Source organism: Dipodomys merriami, unplaced genomic scaffold, assembly GCF_024711535.1.
Source record: "Dipodomys merriami isolate MVZ:Mamm:240054 unplaced genomic scaffold, mDipMer1.0.p SCAF_3, whole genome shotgun sequence".
In the NCBI taxonomy this organism is placed as follows: domain Eukaryota; kingdom Metazoa; phylum Chordata; class Mammalia; order Rodentia; family Heteromyidae; genus Dipodomys; species Dipodomys merriami.
Genome location: NW_027204492.1, coordinates 101,116,795 through 101,133,640, shown reverse-complemented (window position 1 = coordinate 101,133,640; position 16,846 = coordinate 101,116,795). Strand labels below are relative to the sequence as shown.

Sequence of the window (16,846 nt, the reverse complement as noted above, 5' to 3'; positions counted from 1 at the left end):
TGTTCTTTTTTTTAAATTTAATTTTAGTGGTCCTAAGGATCAAACTCAGATCCTCTCGTATGCTAGGCAATACCTGTACCATTGAGATACATCCCCCAACCCTATTATGTTTTTATTTTACCTAAGTGATAACCTGCCAACAATCATTCACTTAAAACTCATGTTTCTTTCAAGAATGTTGACCACATTGATCCAAATAAAACCGCATTATTCATGCCACATTTCAACTGTTGCCTGCCTAGATTTGAAGAGTGATGTTTACTATGAGCAGAAAAATCTAATGACTGAACACTTTTCTTTCTTCCTTAAGAGCAGTTTAAGTAAAAAGAACTGTCAATAAAAAATGGCTTTCTCAAAAACAATTATGTTCCATGCTCATTCCATAGCTATCCTAAAGCATATGCTAGACAAGTCATAATAATAGCAGCAGTAATGGGCTTCAGTAATCACCTAGCCAGGTACTCATTTTGTAAATAAGTAAGTTGTAGTCTAGAGAAATTTCAGCAGCCTGCTTGTGGCCTAACACTAACTAACTAGGAATAGAGCTGATGTCTCCTGATTCCCAGTCCATGTTTTATGTTCATTTTCCAATACCACGTCTCTTCTTGTTATTCTAGAAATATTTCTAGTGTCTTGTCTCTGTACCACTCATAGAGTTGAAACACTTGCTTTGTCTTGTCGCCCACATCCTCTGGCACGTTGCTCTTCATGTTCATTCCTATTGAGTTCTATTTGTAGAGCCAAAAATTTTTGACTGTTTCTAATTTCTTTTTTAAACTTTATTAGAAAGCTGGGGCTTTGGAAGGTGTGCCAATATCTGGGGTAAGTTTAATCACTAAACACCAAGTTGTTAGCTCCCCATTCCCACCCTGTTATATTGTCAGTTTCCTCCTCTATCTTAGTCAGTATGTCCTTTGTTTTTGTTGTTGTTGTTGTTGTTTGGTTGGTCGTGAGGCTTGAACTTGGCCTGGGCACTATCGCTGAGCTCTTCAGCTCAAGGCAAGTGCTCTACCACTTGAGCCACAGTGCCACTTCTGGTTTCCTAGTGTTTAATTGGAGATAAGAGTCTCACAGACTTTCCTGCCCAGACTGGCTTTTAATCATGATCCTCAGATCTCAGGCACCTGAGTAGTTAGGATTACAGGCGTGAGCCACCTGCGCCCGGCAGTAAGCCCCTTCTTAAACTAAGGAGAAACAAGTAAGATCAGCAAAATTGGTCAGTTATTATTTTTATTATTTTTTTTGTCGGTCATGGGGCTTGAACTCTGGGCCTGGGCGCGGTCCCTCAGCTCTTCAGCTAGCACTCTTCAAGGCTAGCACTCTACCACTTGAGCTACAGCACTACTTCTGGTTTCCTGGTGGTTTATTGGAGATAAGAGTCTCATGGACATTCCTGTCTGGGCTGGCTTTGAACCTTGATCCTCAGATCTCAGCCTCCTGAGTAGCTAGGATTACAGGTGTGAGCCACCGGCACCTAGCCAGTTCTTATTTTTATGTGACATGGATGAGCCATTGGAAATTTTGGCAAAATTAATTTTGATTCTCCTTTCCCATGACTATTATCTTGTAGGGTTATTACAAATGAGAAAAATTGGCTAAATGGTGGAAAGAGAAATGAAAAACATTCCACTCCTTGATAGATAACACGAAAAAGTAAACCTTCTGGCTCTTCTAAAAAAGAAAATTAGAAATAGTGTTATAATGTTTTTTTATTGTCATTTATACTTTCAGTGTTTGGGAGACCAATCTGCTGCTTTAGTAGGACAAATGTGTTTCCAGGATGGACAAGCTAAAAACACGTGAGTTCAAGATATATACATTAAAAATACTGTTGTTTTAAGTGTTTGTTTTCCCATTGGTGTTTTGGAGGAGAAAGCTTTCTGACTTTCTATTAGTATCTTTATTTTTAAATTTTTAAAAATTTCCTTCAAATAAAATATGTTATACCATATAACATCCCAATTTGTAAAGACTTCACTTTATTGAAGTATATTACCTTTTTTATCACAGGAAATAAATTTCAGTTCTGAATATTCTTGCCTTTATTGAAGGGAAAGAGGAGGTACTATGTAACCCAGACTGGCCTTGAATTTATAATCTTTCTGCCTCAGCCTCTTGAGGGTCAGGCATGTTCCAACTCTGTTTTGTCCCCACAAGGCCCTATTCTTGCTGCTTTTTTAGGACAATGAGATTGGTGGGGGAAGAGAGAAAGCTGGGAGGAGATGAAGAAGGACCATAATGTGAAATAATAATTTTCACCCAGGTGCCAGTGGCTCACTCCTGTCAGCCTAGCTACTCAGGAGGCTGAGATCTGAGGTTCGTGGTTTGGAGCCAGCCTGGGCAGGAAAGTCTATGAGACTCTTATCTCCAATAAACTACTAAGACAAAGCAAGAAGTGATGCTATGCCTCAAGGTATGGTGCCAGCCTTGAGCACAAAGAAGCTCAGGGACAATGCTCAGACCCTGAGTTCAAACCCCAGGACCAGGCAGAAATAATATTAATAATAATATAATTTTCAGTATATTATTCTTTTTGTTGTTGTTGTTGGTCGTGGGGCTTGAACTTTGGGCCTGGGTGCTGTCCCTCAGCTCTTCAGCTCAAGGCTAGCTCTCTACCACTAGAGCCTAGTACCACTTCCAGTTTTCTGAGTGGTTTATTGGAGATAAAAAGTCTCACAGACTTTCCTGCCAGGACTGGCTTTGAACTGTGATCCTCAGATCGCAGCCTTCTGAGTAGCTAATTACAGGTGTGAGCCACCAGCACTCAGCTCAGTATATTCTTGCCCAAGGTTTTTTTAAACACTAATCATGAAGTCATATTTTTGTAGATATTTTCCTGATGCTGTGCTTTCTCCTCTTTCTCCTCTGACAAGAAGCAGAAAGAATAAAAGAAGTAGAGATTTGACATGTCATCATCTCCTTACTACCCACCCATGTAGAATCTGGAACAAGCCCTCTAACAGTAGTAAGACAATGAATCCCGCCTTAGGATGAGAATACTAATGCGCAGAGCCTTTAAGTGGTTGTTTAAATTGGTAGCCTTGAGTCAAAGGCAGAGGTGGAACCCACTGTCTCTGATTTTTGTGATCTTTCTGTTGTAACCTCAACTATACTATTTGAAGGTAATCTTTGAACATTAAAATGCCTGCCAGTTACATGATTTGAAGAAAAGAAACTTAACCTCAAACTGAAACTTGTAACACATATGCAGACAGTGGTTATTGTTTTATATATAATGTTTCATGCTTTAAATTTCTTATATTATTTAATCTATATAAATCCTAATATATGGGAACACAATTATTCCTCTTCTATAGGAATAATTAAGAAACTGATATTTAGAGAGGATAGTTAATTTATTCATTGTCATAAAGCTACTAAGTGTGTGATGTGATTATTCTCTATCCATCTTCCCTATCTCCCTCTTCTTGAAATAGGCTTCATTATTCTATTTTAAAATATGCAAATTAAGCATATGCAAGGTGTGATATTTGTATCCCAGTCCTTCACATTCCTTTACTATGACTCTTAATCTCTGTGCTTTATAGCCCTGTGTAGATAAGCTTTCCACAGACCAGACAAGAGATTCTATATTTGATGTTTCTTTTAATGAGGATTTCCTAACTCATCAGATTTGACAAGTATAATGGAATATGTAATTGTTCTAGAATAAATATTCTTGTTGTTCAGCAGATCTTATGTAGGAGTATGACATTATTTATGTCTAAAGTTTGTTGCAGGGAGAGGGAATGACAAATTTTTTTTACAGGTTATAGTAACCTGGGTTTTTTATGAATCAAAGTGCACTTGAGTCAGCAGGAGTATGAAAACATATTCTTTGAATCCAGGTTCCAGGCAACTGAATCAGGAGGCAGAAAAAGTAGGTTATTTTATATCCCTTCCTTCTCTGCCAGGAACACTAATGCTAGTAAATCAGATGCTATCTCTTAATGTCAAGTGCCTAGTCCAGTATATAGAACATGATAGGGAGTCAATAAAATTGCCAAAATTTCCTTCTCTCTCTCTCTCTCTCTGTCTCTCTGTCTGTCTGTCTGAGACTCTCTCCATCTTCCACTTGACCATTATCAGCCAAGTCCTTAAATGATTAATAGAAATTAAGAGTGCTTGTTTGAATACTTCAGTGGCCACTGCAGGTTGGAAGAGAAAAGTAGCCAATTGTAAGATCTTGATCTCACATTTCTGTCCCTGAGAGGAAGGAACATAGACAGTTAATTGGGCATCAGTCAGAATTTTTGTGCCAATAGGAAACTTTGAAGTAGTGTTTTGGAGTTTAAAAGTTAGGACCTTTTTGTTTTGGTTGGTCGTGGGGCTTGAAGTTTGCGCCTAGGCACTGTTCCTGTGCTCTTCATTTCAAGGCTAGCACTCTACCACTTGAGCCACAGTGCCACTTCCAGTTTTCTAATGGTTAGTTGGAAGTTAGAGTCTCATGGCCTTTCCTGGGCTGGCTTTGAACTGCGATGCTCAGATCTCAGCCGCCTGAGTTGTTAGGATTACAGGGGTGAGCTACAGGCACCCGGCCTCGCCCTAACTTTTACTTCTTCAAAATGTACCAAAGCCAGATATATGGCTGGCATGTTTAAACACAGTAACTGGCTGAGAAAGATTATGGTAGACCACATAAATATTGAAAGATACATATGGCTAGGAAGACAGAATAATGCAATATGAATATGATTGCCTACATCCTGCTCCAATAGCTAGGCTCTAAACATAGAGAACAAGTCTGTTTGTATGTTGATAAATTCATTATGTACTACCTTATGCATTCACTTTTCTTTAGTTCCTTGAGCCTTCTCATCCATTTTGTGTTTTCCATCTTGAATATAGCGTTTAAGTGTAGTTACTAAATTGGTACAGATTAGATTTCTTCTGTAAAAGGCATGAAATAATAAACTTTAGTTTTCATATGTATTTACAAAGATGAACTTGAAATATACAACTTGGTGGTAATAGTTTACTACCTATACCTAGTATCATTTGACAAGTGTCTTTTTATGCAGGATGCCAGTAGCTTACACCTATAATTGTAGCTACTCAGGAGGCTGATATCTGAGGATCTGGGTTCAAAAATAACCCAGGCAGGAAAAGTCTATGAGACTCTTACCTCCAGAATCACATAAAGCCGAACATAGAGCTATGACTTAACCTTGAGCAAAAAGAGCCCCAGGACAGAGCACAGGCACCAAGTTCAAGCCCCAGTAGTGACACAAAGAAAAAAAGTAGGGCTGGGAAGGTGGCTCAGTGGTAGAGTGCTTGCCTTGCATGCCTGAGGCCCTGGGTTCGATTCCTCAGCACCACATAAGCAAAAAGAAAAAAAGCCGGAAGTGGCACTGTGGCTCAAGTGGTAGAGCGCTAGCCTTGAGGTGAAGAGCTGAGGGAAAGGCGCCCAGGCCCAGAGTTCAGGCCCCAGGACCGGACACACCCCCCCCCAAAAAAAGAAAAAAAGTATATTTTAGGTTAAGAGTATGTTGGGATTTCTCCCCACATTTTTATGAGCATCAATTAGTTACACAAAGACATTTGATTTTAACATGTCCGTATATGCATACAGTGTGCTCTGCCTGATCAGTCCCCGCCCTTCCCCCCCCCCCCCCCGCTTTGGTCACTCTCACTTATTTCCCTTTACCCCTGACAAGTGTCTTTACAAACTTAGCTATTTATTAGTCACATGCTCCCTAAATGTGGCATGTGTTCATCCAACAAGCCAATAATCTATTTTGGTGGAAAGAGATGGAATAGCTTCATCTAATCCTTATTTATAATAATAGTGCCTAATGAAAATGTTTATGCAAAAATCACATCTGCTTCATATTCATTGTGCAAGGAAAATGCAGCTGATAAGATCCATATACTGATAGTGATTTCTTTCCGGGATCCTTCTTGCCATCACTTCAATTGAGCACGGTCCCATCTCCCTCCTGCTGGAATGTCACCAAGCATAGTGAGACCAGCAAGGCGTGTGGAGAGGAAAGCTCAAACCCAGGCAGAGTCAGCCATAACCATAGCCACCTTGTTATTCCCACTCAATTTCAAAACGTTTCTCTGTGATCCTTATTGCTATCATTTGGGGCCACTTATCTCCATGCCATATGTCAAAACTATCCATTAATGTCCAAATGCCAGGCTTGTTGCAGAGTCCAAAGCTTATACTGATAAGGCTGCCACCAAGTAAATCCACTTCTTCTATACCAGACATATTACATTCTGGCTCTAAGAGCCCACTACTGTTATAACACCTTATCCAACAGAGAGCATAAGGAAGCTAGGCCTAAATAGCTTTTCTGTTGTCTTTTGTGTTGATGGTAGGGCTTGAATTAACGGCCTTGCACTTTCACTGGGCTCTCTTGCTCACAGCTGGCACTCTATTATTTCAGCCGCATCTCCAGTCCAGCCTTTTGCTGGTTAATTGGAGATGGAATCTGGAGGACTTTTCTGCTTAGGATGGCTTCAACCTGTAATCTTCCAGGTCTCGGCCTCCTGAGCTAGGATTACACACATGAGCCACCCATACCTGGCTTAATAGCTTTTCTTTCTATGCTACTTTTCTCCACCTTTCCAGCTATACTCTCATACTCTGTGCACCCTGCCAGAAAACTGGAATTTTTCAGTCTATGACCATATTCATGATGGAGCTAAGCTGTCATACATTCACACTGGTGAATGGCTGCCAGTCATGATACTTTTATTCCATGGTAGTGATATAACTGTAACATAATTGTTACAATTCAGTAGTATCTTATAAACAGCCCTGGGCTATCACTAACTAAATGTTTAATGCTATAGATGCATTTTCTCCATTAAGATTACTCTAGCTGGACATCTGTAATCCAAACTATACAGGAATTTGAGATCAGAAAATTACAGTTTGAAGCCATGTTGGCAGTAAAGGCTACAAGATTTTATCTCTAAAACAGCCAGCAAAAATCCAGGATGGAGGCATGACCCAAGTAGTCAAGTGCCAGCCAAGCAAATGCAAGGCCCTGGTTCAAATTCTACTACTGCCAAAAAAGATTGTTCTAGAACTAGAGATAAGGATTTGTAGCTCAGTGGTTGAGCTTTTGCTTTGCATGATTGTCCTCACACATTTTCTTCTAGATTAATCTTTGAAATGTTTTTACATACAGAGTATATGATGTTTGTTAGCTTTCAATATGACTTATTGTACTACATTTCACTTTTAGATCATATGTAGTATTAAGGCTTCATCATTTGCTTTTTATTTTAAGTAAGTTTTTTATTGTGAAAATACTGTACAGGGGGGTTACAATCACATGAGCAAGGTAATGAGTACATTTCTTATCAAGCATTGTAGCCCCCTCCTTTGTTTCCCCCTATAATCCCTTTCCTACCATCTCCACAACTACATTCACCGCCCTCCTCCTCCCCTCCCCCCCTAAACTGTAAAGTTCATTTTTCGACATAGCATCTTGTTTATCTCATTGTTGCAATGGGTCCACCTGTATCCCTATTTAAACAATTTGCTTTTTCCCTTCCGCTCCCCAAATTATACCAACATCAAATACAGTGAAATCGGGTTATACTGTGGGGGAGGGACATACAAAGCAACAAAAAATCACATGGTACCTTATAAATACACAAGAAACAATAGCAAGAAAGAAAAAAACACTTGTGTCCTTATCTTGGAGTTCATTTTGCTTAATGTCACCTTATCTGACCTTTTCTGCTTGTCTCAGATATATACTAGTTGTTGCAATAACATTATTATACTTTTTATTTTTTTCTTCTATCTATAGGTATGGAACAGGATGTTTCTTGTTATGTAACACAGGCCATAAGGTTGGTTTTTTTTTCATCTAAATTAGAAGATTGAAAGTCTTTAACATCATATAATGCTTGTAAATAATTTTCCATTAAGTGATTTTTCAGTCTTAAGATTTTAATCTTTGCTATCACTTAATTTGGAGCTCAATAAAAAGTGGTGAAAATTATGAAGTTCCATTGATTGCAAAAAGACCCATTTTATGTCCGAATTTTATGTGCACTTTTAGCATTGGTGGAGACTCTAGACTATGGTCTTTTCAGATTCTTAATGAAAATGTAATTTAGAACAAGGAGTACTTTTTTGCATAGCTCAAGTTTGTAATACTAACAATTTTGAGATTTATTTTAAAAGATTATTAGTGTTTCATTGATTGAATTGCTTTGTGCATGTGAAGTTTTAAATAGTAAAAAGCTCTCTTTTAATTTTCTCCACACTGAAATCATTTTTGTTTCCTACAGTGTGTATTTTCTGAGCACGGCCTTCTGACCACTGTGGCTTACAAACTTGGCAGGGACAAACCAGTTTATTATGCATTGGAAGTAAGTTCTTTTGGATGAATGATTGTCATATCATTCAAACATTCAAAGTTAATGAAAATTACAGTGTTTTCTAACAATCTTTTCTGATAAATCTTACTATGTAAAACAAAAAAAATCTATTTTTCTTCGTCACTGATAAGAATGGAAAATACCTAGAACTGAGCTAAGGGGGTCAGGATTCCCAGGAGACCTTGATTGTAATGTCTTCTCAGCTACTATGCCAATGAATGTGTCGCCTTAGGAATATTAACTAACTCTACAATCTAAAGTTTTCTATCCCTAAAGTTTAATGAATGGATTGGCTTTTTCTCTTATATTTCTTCAACCAAAATGCCCCAGTGTTCCAAAGAGAACAAAAAGGGCACAGTAAGGATAAGCAACTTTTCTTCAGTCTTCTCCCCAATAAAATCAATTTTATGTAACATTTTAATGTGGGAATGAAAGCAATGGCCTCATTAATCACTGGAGTCATTGTTTCAAACTTGTTTGTAAAATTGTGGTGGGAGTATGTCAGCCTAAGTCTATCAGATGTGGTAAGTGTGTATGACATTTGAAATGTTCATGTATAAAGTCCAAATAAGCAGTATTCTAGTAAAATCAGATAAATTTCTTTTTTAAAATAAGTTTTAGGAGGGACTTATTTAATATAACAGGATAAAGTAGAGAAAGAACAAAAAGATACATTTCTTGCTCCCCATTTAAGAAATGGGAGTTAGACTCTTTAGATACATTTTACTATTATTATTATTACTACTACCACTACTAATGTAGTTGTACAAAGAGGTTTCAGTTCCATAAGTCAGGTTATAGGTACAATGCATCTTGATCAATGTCACCTCTTCCATTATTCTCTCCCATTTCCCCCCTCCTATTCCTACCTTCAAATTACCATTCAAATTTACATAATGTAAATTAATTAATGTGCTCATCCTACCAGATACATTTCTTTTTATTTTTGGAGGAGAAAAAAGAAAAGCCTTGTTTCTACCAGATATACTTCTTTTTCTTTTCTATTTCTTTCTTTTTTTCCAGTCCTGGGGCTTGAATTCAGGGCCTGGGCACTGTCCCTGAGCTTCTTTTGCTCAAGGCTAGCACTCTACCACTTGAGCCATAGCACTATTTCAAATTTTTTCTGTTTATGTGGAACTGAGGAATCAAACCCAGGGCTTCATGCATGCTAGCAAGCACTCTACCACTAAGCCACATTCCCAGCTCTTCTACCAGATATATTTTTCATGAGTATTTCTATACAATCAATTTTGAAATGACTACTTTTGATGAGCAAGTATATAATTGATCTGAAACTTACTGAGTGAGGCACATTTCCTAGTGTGCCAGATAATTATGACAAAATTTAGATTTCTAGATTTAGTTGTTTGTCCTCGAGAATAAAGAATATTAATTTTAGGATTTTTTTTCTTTCTGTTTTTCTACTCCCACTCCCTGAACACTACTAACCTCCAGGTCCTATTTATTTGGAAAAAAAAATTGTGAAATACTTGATTTATGTTCTAAAGCTATCTTAACATTTCTCAGAAACCAACATCTTATATACCTTATATACTCTTTTTCCCCACTACAGATCCTGTTTAACTCACCACTATAGCACTAGGCCCGATAGGCACTTCATGTTACCAGTAATAGTAGTCGTTGTGGTAGTCACACTAGCACAAAAAAGGCTGGGCAAGTCTCTCAGGAATATAGCAACTCTGTCTACTGCTGTAGCAGTACAGTAGTAGTAGTAATAGTAGTAAGAAGCTCTTTTTTTCTCATGGAAGACACTGCTTTAGACCTGGAAAAAGCCCCAGGAAGAGGAACAGAGGTCACCTGATCTTCTCTTTTTGTTTTTGGTCAGCTGTGGGGCTTGAACTTTGGGCCTGGGAGCTATCCTTCAGCTCTTCAGCTCAAGGCTAGTGCTCTACCACTTGAGCCACAGCGCCACTTCTGGTTTTCTGGTGGTTTATTGAGATAAGAGTTTCATGGACTTTCCTGCCTGGGCTGGCTTTGAACTGTGATCCTAAGATCTCAGCCTCCTGCAGTAGCTAGGATTACAGGTGTGAGCCACCAGCACTCAGCTTGATCTTCACTTTATACCTAATATGAAAACTTTATCTTCTCTCCTTTACTGATAGCCGTCCATCTTCTGTTTGAAGACAGACTCCAAACATCTGGTACTGCTTGTTTGTTGTTGTTGAAGACAGTGCCTTAATATATTGCACAGGCTAGCCTTGAACTTGCCATGGAGACTAGGCTGGCCTTGAACTCATGATCTTCTTGCTTCAGCTTCTCAAGGGCTGGGATTGTAGGCATGCATCACCATGCTTGCTAATATGTTTTCTTAATTCCCATTTATTGAACTCAGCTAATATTTGTATATATGTGTGTGTGGTCCTGGATATGAAGATCAGGGCTTTGCACAGGATAAGCAAGTACTGTACCACTTGAGCTACACCTCTAGCTCTGCAAAGTGTTTCTTAATAACACACGAGCAATGGATTCAGTATTCAAACATTAAGAGGAAACCACCATTTGTTTGTCTGGGGCTTCCTCTTCTATGACAAACTGCCCTAGTGCACTAATCTTGTTCACATGCTTTCTAGATGCTTGGTAGTTCTGAGTTTCTTTGTTAAATGTATTCAATACATCCATGTCTTCTGAAACAGAATATGATATTCTCTAAATAGGTTAATTTGTACTCAGTCATGTGATTTGTCCTCCTCTTAACATAAGCACTGCTTGTGCTACTCTAGCCTGCGGGTTCATTAATTTAGTCTAATTTACCCCTTCATACTATTGGCCCCAGGAGCATATACTAAAATATCTTGCCTTCTTGCCCATGAATCCTTGTCAGGCCAAGTTTGCTCTGCTTTGTATCTGGGTACAAGAGTTTGTTAATGTAATTCATATTTTTGTTTCTTCCTGTTCAATTTCAAGATAGTGATTTAATCTAGCTCATTCTCCTTCTGATTTGAAAGTAGCATGGTAGAATACTATTTTTTTCAATATGGTGGATTTCTTTCTTTTGAAATCTTTTTAGTTCCTTGCTCTGTTATGCTTCGCATTGCATCTCATTTGGTGATTTAATAAGCATATACTTACTCATTTCAATTTATATCATCATCGTAGATTCCTAAGATTTTTTTGAGGGGCCCTTAGATGCTATGACTACAACAGTGTACTTAATTACATTTCTTCTCTCAAGCATCAAAGTCTTGATGCTAAGGCTACCCCTTCCTACTATTTCCTTACTTCAAAATCTGCATGTCTTTTCCTCCAGTTTTTGAATCTACTGTTGTTTCACTGCTTCTCACATATGTCTTATTGCTCACTTAGTGGGCTCAGCATACACCACATTAACATGTTAATAGTAGTAGGTAGGATTTTTTTCTTTGCATGTGTGGGTTTTTTTTTAAATTTTATTTTATTTTATTTTTGAACATATTGTACAGAGGGGTTACAATTGCATGGGCAGGATAATGCGTACATTTCTTACCAAGCATTGCAGCCTCCTCCTTTGTTTACCCTTCACATCACTTCCCAGCCTCCCCCCTCCCCCCCCAATCCCCATCCTTCTCCTTCCCCCCTTCCCCCCCCCCCCCCCGCACCAACATTGTAAAGATCATTTTGGACATGACAACTTGTACTTCTCATTGTTGCAACAGGTCCACCTGTATCCTTAAACAACTGGTTTTTCCCCATCTTGTGGGTTTTTTTTTATTGTAATTAACAAACATCAGAAGATATTTTAAGGGGCCAGGAATGTGGCTTAGTGGCTGAGTGCTTGCCTAGCATACATGAAACCCTGGGTTCTAGTCCTCAGTACCACATAAACAGAAAAAGCTGTAAATAGTGCTGTGGCTCAAGCGGTAGAATGCTAGCCTTGAGCAAAAAGAAGCTCAGGGACAGTGCCCAGGCGCTGAGTTCAATCCCCAGGATTGGCAAAAAAAAATTATATTAAAAAAAAGATTTTAAGGAAGTGGTGCTGTGGCTCAAGTGGTACAGTGCTCGCCTTGAGCTGAAGAGCTGAGGGACAGCGCCCAAGCCCAGAGTTCAAGGTCCATGACCAAAAAAAAAAAAGATTTTAAGAAATTTAAACCAAGTCAGAAAGGAAGGTAGGGAAGAACGCTACATTGATAAAACTTTCTTTTTAGTAAATTCATACTAATTCCCTCTTTAAAATAAATACTTACAGAAATGTATGCATTATCCTGCCCATGTAATTGTAGCCCCTCTGTACAGTATGTTCTCAAATAAAATAAAATAAAATTAAAAAAAATAAATACTTACAAAGCATATATTTAATCATCATACCTTTAATTTGAAAGATTGTTGTTCATCTTGGAAGTCTCATGTATATATTTTACCATGTACTCTCTTTAAATTCTGAAACTAACTTCCTATCTTTAGTCTTTCTATTCTTTTTCATTCTCCTTCTGGTTTGAGAGTAACATGGTGTAATACTAATGTTTCAATTTGGTGGATTTCTGTCTTTTGCATAGTTAAGTTTTATGCTTTTGTTGTGCCAGTCCTGGGGCTTAAACTCAGGGCCTAGGAGGTGTTCCTGAGCTTTTGTACTCAAGGCTAGCACTCTATTACTTGAGCCACTGTTCCACTCCTGACTTTTTCTGAGTAGTTTATTGGAGATAAGTCTCATAGACTTTCCTGCCTCAGGTGGCTTTGAACTGTGATCACTGGATTGCAGCTTCCTGAGTAGCAGGATTACAGACGAGAGCCACCAGTACCTGGCTATGTTTTATGCTTGCTAGACCATCTCTCTACCACTTGAACCATGCCCACAGCCTAACTTGATAGTTTACTAATAATGTTTAATTTTCTTTTTTTTATATAAGAAATCTTTATTGAGCACCAGCTGTGTACTAGCCACTGTTCTGGATATTAGAAATCCAAGTGGGAACAAAACAAATTTAAAAAACAAAAGTCTCTGCCCTCCTTTTTTCTCTAGTGAAGACACAGGCAATAAATGAAGTAAACTGGTAAAATACAATTATTGCTACATAGTGATCCATACTCCTAGGAAAGCTGATTGTCTTATAGTCATGGTGACATGTTTCCACCAGAATTATTTTTAAACCTGCTTAATCCATCAATGACAGTTCTATAATCTTGGCGTGAAATAAACCTAAAGCTAAGTTTTAAACTTGATGAATGACCCTTTGCTTCAATGAACATGACTCGTGCCTTGTGCATTCTTACTACTTTGGCCACACTCCCCACCCTTTTTGCTTTAGTTATTTATTCAGAGAATGTCTTATATGTTTTTTCAGCTGGGCTGAACTCTGATCTTCCCATTGATATCACCCATGTATCTGGGATGACAAGTGCTTTCCATGCCCAGGTTTACTATTTAAGATGACTTCTCTGTCTTGTTTCCTGAGCTGGCCTTGAAGCACTGATCTCCCAATCCCCATCTTCGCAGGAGTTAGGATTACAGATGTAAGCCACCATGCTCTGCTAGCATGTTTTATTTCCAATCTCCCCACCATAAGCACTTCACTTTACCCATAACAATTCTACCAGCAGTCATGATATTTTGTATGAAGTTTTTGTTCCTACTTTTTTTTCCTTCAACATATAATAGTAGTAGTTTTTTTTTTTTTTGCCAGTCCTGGGGCTTGAACTCAGGGCCTGGACACTGTCCCTGAGCTTCATTTGCTCAAAGCTAGCACTCTTAGCACTTGACCCACAGTGACACTTCTGGCTTTTTCTGTGTATGTGGTGCTGAGGAATCAAACCCAGGGCGTCATGCATGCAAGGCAAGCATTCTACCACTAGGCCACATTCCCAGCCCCTAATAGTAGTAATTGTTTTGCAGTCAACAGTAAATCATATTTATTGATGTCTTGTATCATTCTCTTTCCTAGATTCAGTATAGTTTCTTCTTCTTTCTTTATTGTAGGAGTGTATTGGGGATTGGGTCTCATGGCCTCATACTTGCTAGATTAGTGTAATACCACTTAGCTGGACTCATGCTTCCAGCCCTCATTTCGTTTTTAAGTTTGCTTTTGAAAATCAGTATGTAGCCTAGGCTAGACTCAGACTTCCGATCTTTCTTGCCTCAGTCTCCCGAGTGCTAGGATTGCAGATGTGTACCACCACTCCTAGTCTCAGTATTATTTCCTTGGTCCCATGTGTTTTATAGTCCCACTCACATTGTTTTCTTGTTGAGAGCCATCTTTTTATAACTCTTTTAGTTTTTATGTAAAATAATAAACTTAATCATTTTAGGGGTTTTGGGGGGGTGTTCAGTTGTGGGGCCTGAACTCTGGGCCTGGGCACTATCCCTCAGCTCTTCAGCTCAAGGCTAGTGCTCTACCACTTGAGCCACAGCACCACTTCCGGCTTTTTTCTTTTTGCTTATGTGGTGCTGAGGAATCGAACCCAGGGCCTCATGCATGCAAGGCAAGCGCTCTACCATTGAGCCACCTTCCCAGTCCCAGGTTTTTTTTTTAAATTTGCCATCACATTTGGAATGAAATCCTACATCACTCTAGCTATTTTTTGCCAGTCCTGGGGCTTGAATTCAGGCACTGGACACTGTCCCTAAGCTTCTTTTTGCTTAACACTCTACCATTTGAGCCACAGTGCCACTTCTGACTTTTTCTGTTTATATGGTACTGAGGAACTGAACCCAGGGCTTCATGCATGCTAGGCAAGCACTCTACCACTGAGCCACATTCCCAGCCCCTGCTATTTTATGAGACAAGGTCTTGTCATTACAGCACAGAAACTTGCTGTGTTTTCTAGGCAGGTCTCCAATTCTTAATTTTCTTAGCTCTGTTTACCAAGTGCTGGAATCACAGATATGCACTCCTATGCCTAGCCCCTTTCTGACCATTTTTATGCAAATGACATCTTTGCTATCAGTCTAAATGTGATTCCTTTGTAGGTGATCTGATATAAGTAGAATCTTTTAACATTATCTCTATCATTGATGCTCTTTTGCTTTACTATGATGTGTCTGGGTTTGGATTTATTTTTGTTTATCCTGCTAGGTACTTGGATCCAAGTTTGTCTACAGATCTGGAAAATTCTCAGCAATTATCTCTTCACTATTGTTCCTCTACCATTCCTTCCACCCTCTTCTGGAATTGCTATCGGATGAATATTGGAACATTTGAGCCCATCCTCATGTCTTTTAACTGCTCTTTTTAACTTGTTTTGATCTCTTTGTTTCTCTTTGCTGCATTCCTGGTGAGTTTTTTTAGTGTCTACCTTCCATTTCCAAATTCTTTCTTTAAAATAAACAAAAACACATTGAACCCTTGTTTGTGCTCTGAACTATAGGACACACATCAGAGGATGCATTAAACATCACAGTGCCACTGCCTTGTGCCCAAGGCAGGAAATAGAACACTACCAACACTGAAAAACCTCTCAATTTTGCCCCCCCCCCATCAGTCTCCTCTGGCTCCCCTGACTAATTATCCCTCTTCTTTTTTATTTATAGTTCCAGCATTTATCATCATAACAGTTTATGTATTTAAGACCCAAAAGATAATGAGAGGGGAGCACAGAGAAAAAAAACACATGTGTATGTATAGCTGAGTCATGTCTTTTCTTGTGTTTTCGTGCTGGTCCTGGAACTTGAACTCAGGACTTCATGCTCTCACTTGAAGGCTGGTATTCTACCACTTGAGCCACACCTTCATTTCTAGCTTTTTACTGGTTAATTAAAGAGAAGAGTGTCCTGAACTTTTCTGCCCTTCCTGGCTTTAAACTGTGGTCCTCAGATCTCAACCTTCTGAGTAGCTAGGCTTACATCTGTGATGCATAAGCACTTGACATTTGTCTTCTTGGATTAACTTCTTTTTTTCACCCAGTATTATGTTAATGAGATTTGTCCATGTTGTTACCTAGATCTGTTTCTTCATTTATTCTCATTACCACAGTTTAGTGTTTATTCAACTGTTGATGATATTTGAGTTGTTTTTGGCATTTGGCTATAATGAAAATTGCTGCTGTGGACATTTTGTATATGTCTTCTGATATGCATATGTATACCTTTATGTAGGAATAAAATTTCTAGGCTATGGTTTGTGTGCATCTTCACTTTCACTAGATTGTGCAAACATAGTTTTTTTTTTTTTTTGCCATTCTTGGGGCTTGAACTCAGGGTCTGCACTGTCCCTGAGCTTCTTTTGCTTAAGGCTAACAGTCTACCACTTGAGACACATCACCACTTCTGGCTTTTTCTGTTTAGGTAGTACTGAGGAATCAAAACCAGGGCTTCATGCATGCTAGGCAAGCACTTTACCACTAAGCCACACTCCCAGCTCTGTGTAAACAATTTTTTCATAATAAATGTAGACATCTTTATCCAATGACAGCATGTGTGAACACTAATTACTCACCTGTATCTACAATAGAGTTTATCGCACCTATTATGCTATTGTTTTCCAGTACTAGAGCTTGAAGACAAGGCCTCATACTTTCTCAACTTTTTTACTCAAAGCTGGTACCTTACCTCCTGAACCACACCTGC

General features: G+C 38.7%; 1 protein-coding gene across 8 annotated transcripts in view; it reads left to right on the top strand.

Annotated features, from left to right (window-relative positions):
* The window catches only part of Gk (glycerol kinase), an 88,266-nt gene that overhangs the window by 50,972 nt on the left and 20,448 nt on the right, over window positions 1-16,846 (top strand). For all 8 annotated transcript variants that reach the window (XM_070040678.1, XM_070040679.1, XM_070040684.1 and 5 more), the window contains 4 exons: window positions 787-822; window positions 1,732-1,799; window positions 7,776-7,818; window positions 8,263-8,343. In XM_070040678.1, the coding sequence (XP_069896779.1) occupies window positions 787-822; window positions 1,732-1,799; window positions 7,776-7,818; window positions 8,263-8,343 (228 nt within the window). The remainder of the gene's footprint in view (window positions 1-786; window positions 823-1,731; window positions 1,800-7,775; window positions 7,819-8,262; window positions 8,344-16,846) is intronic.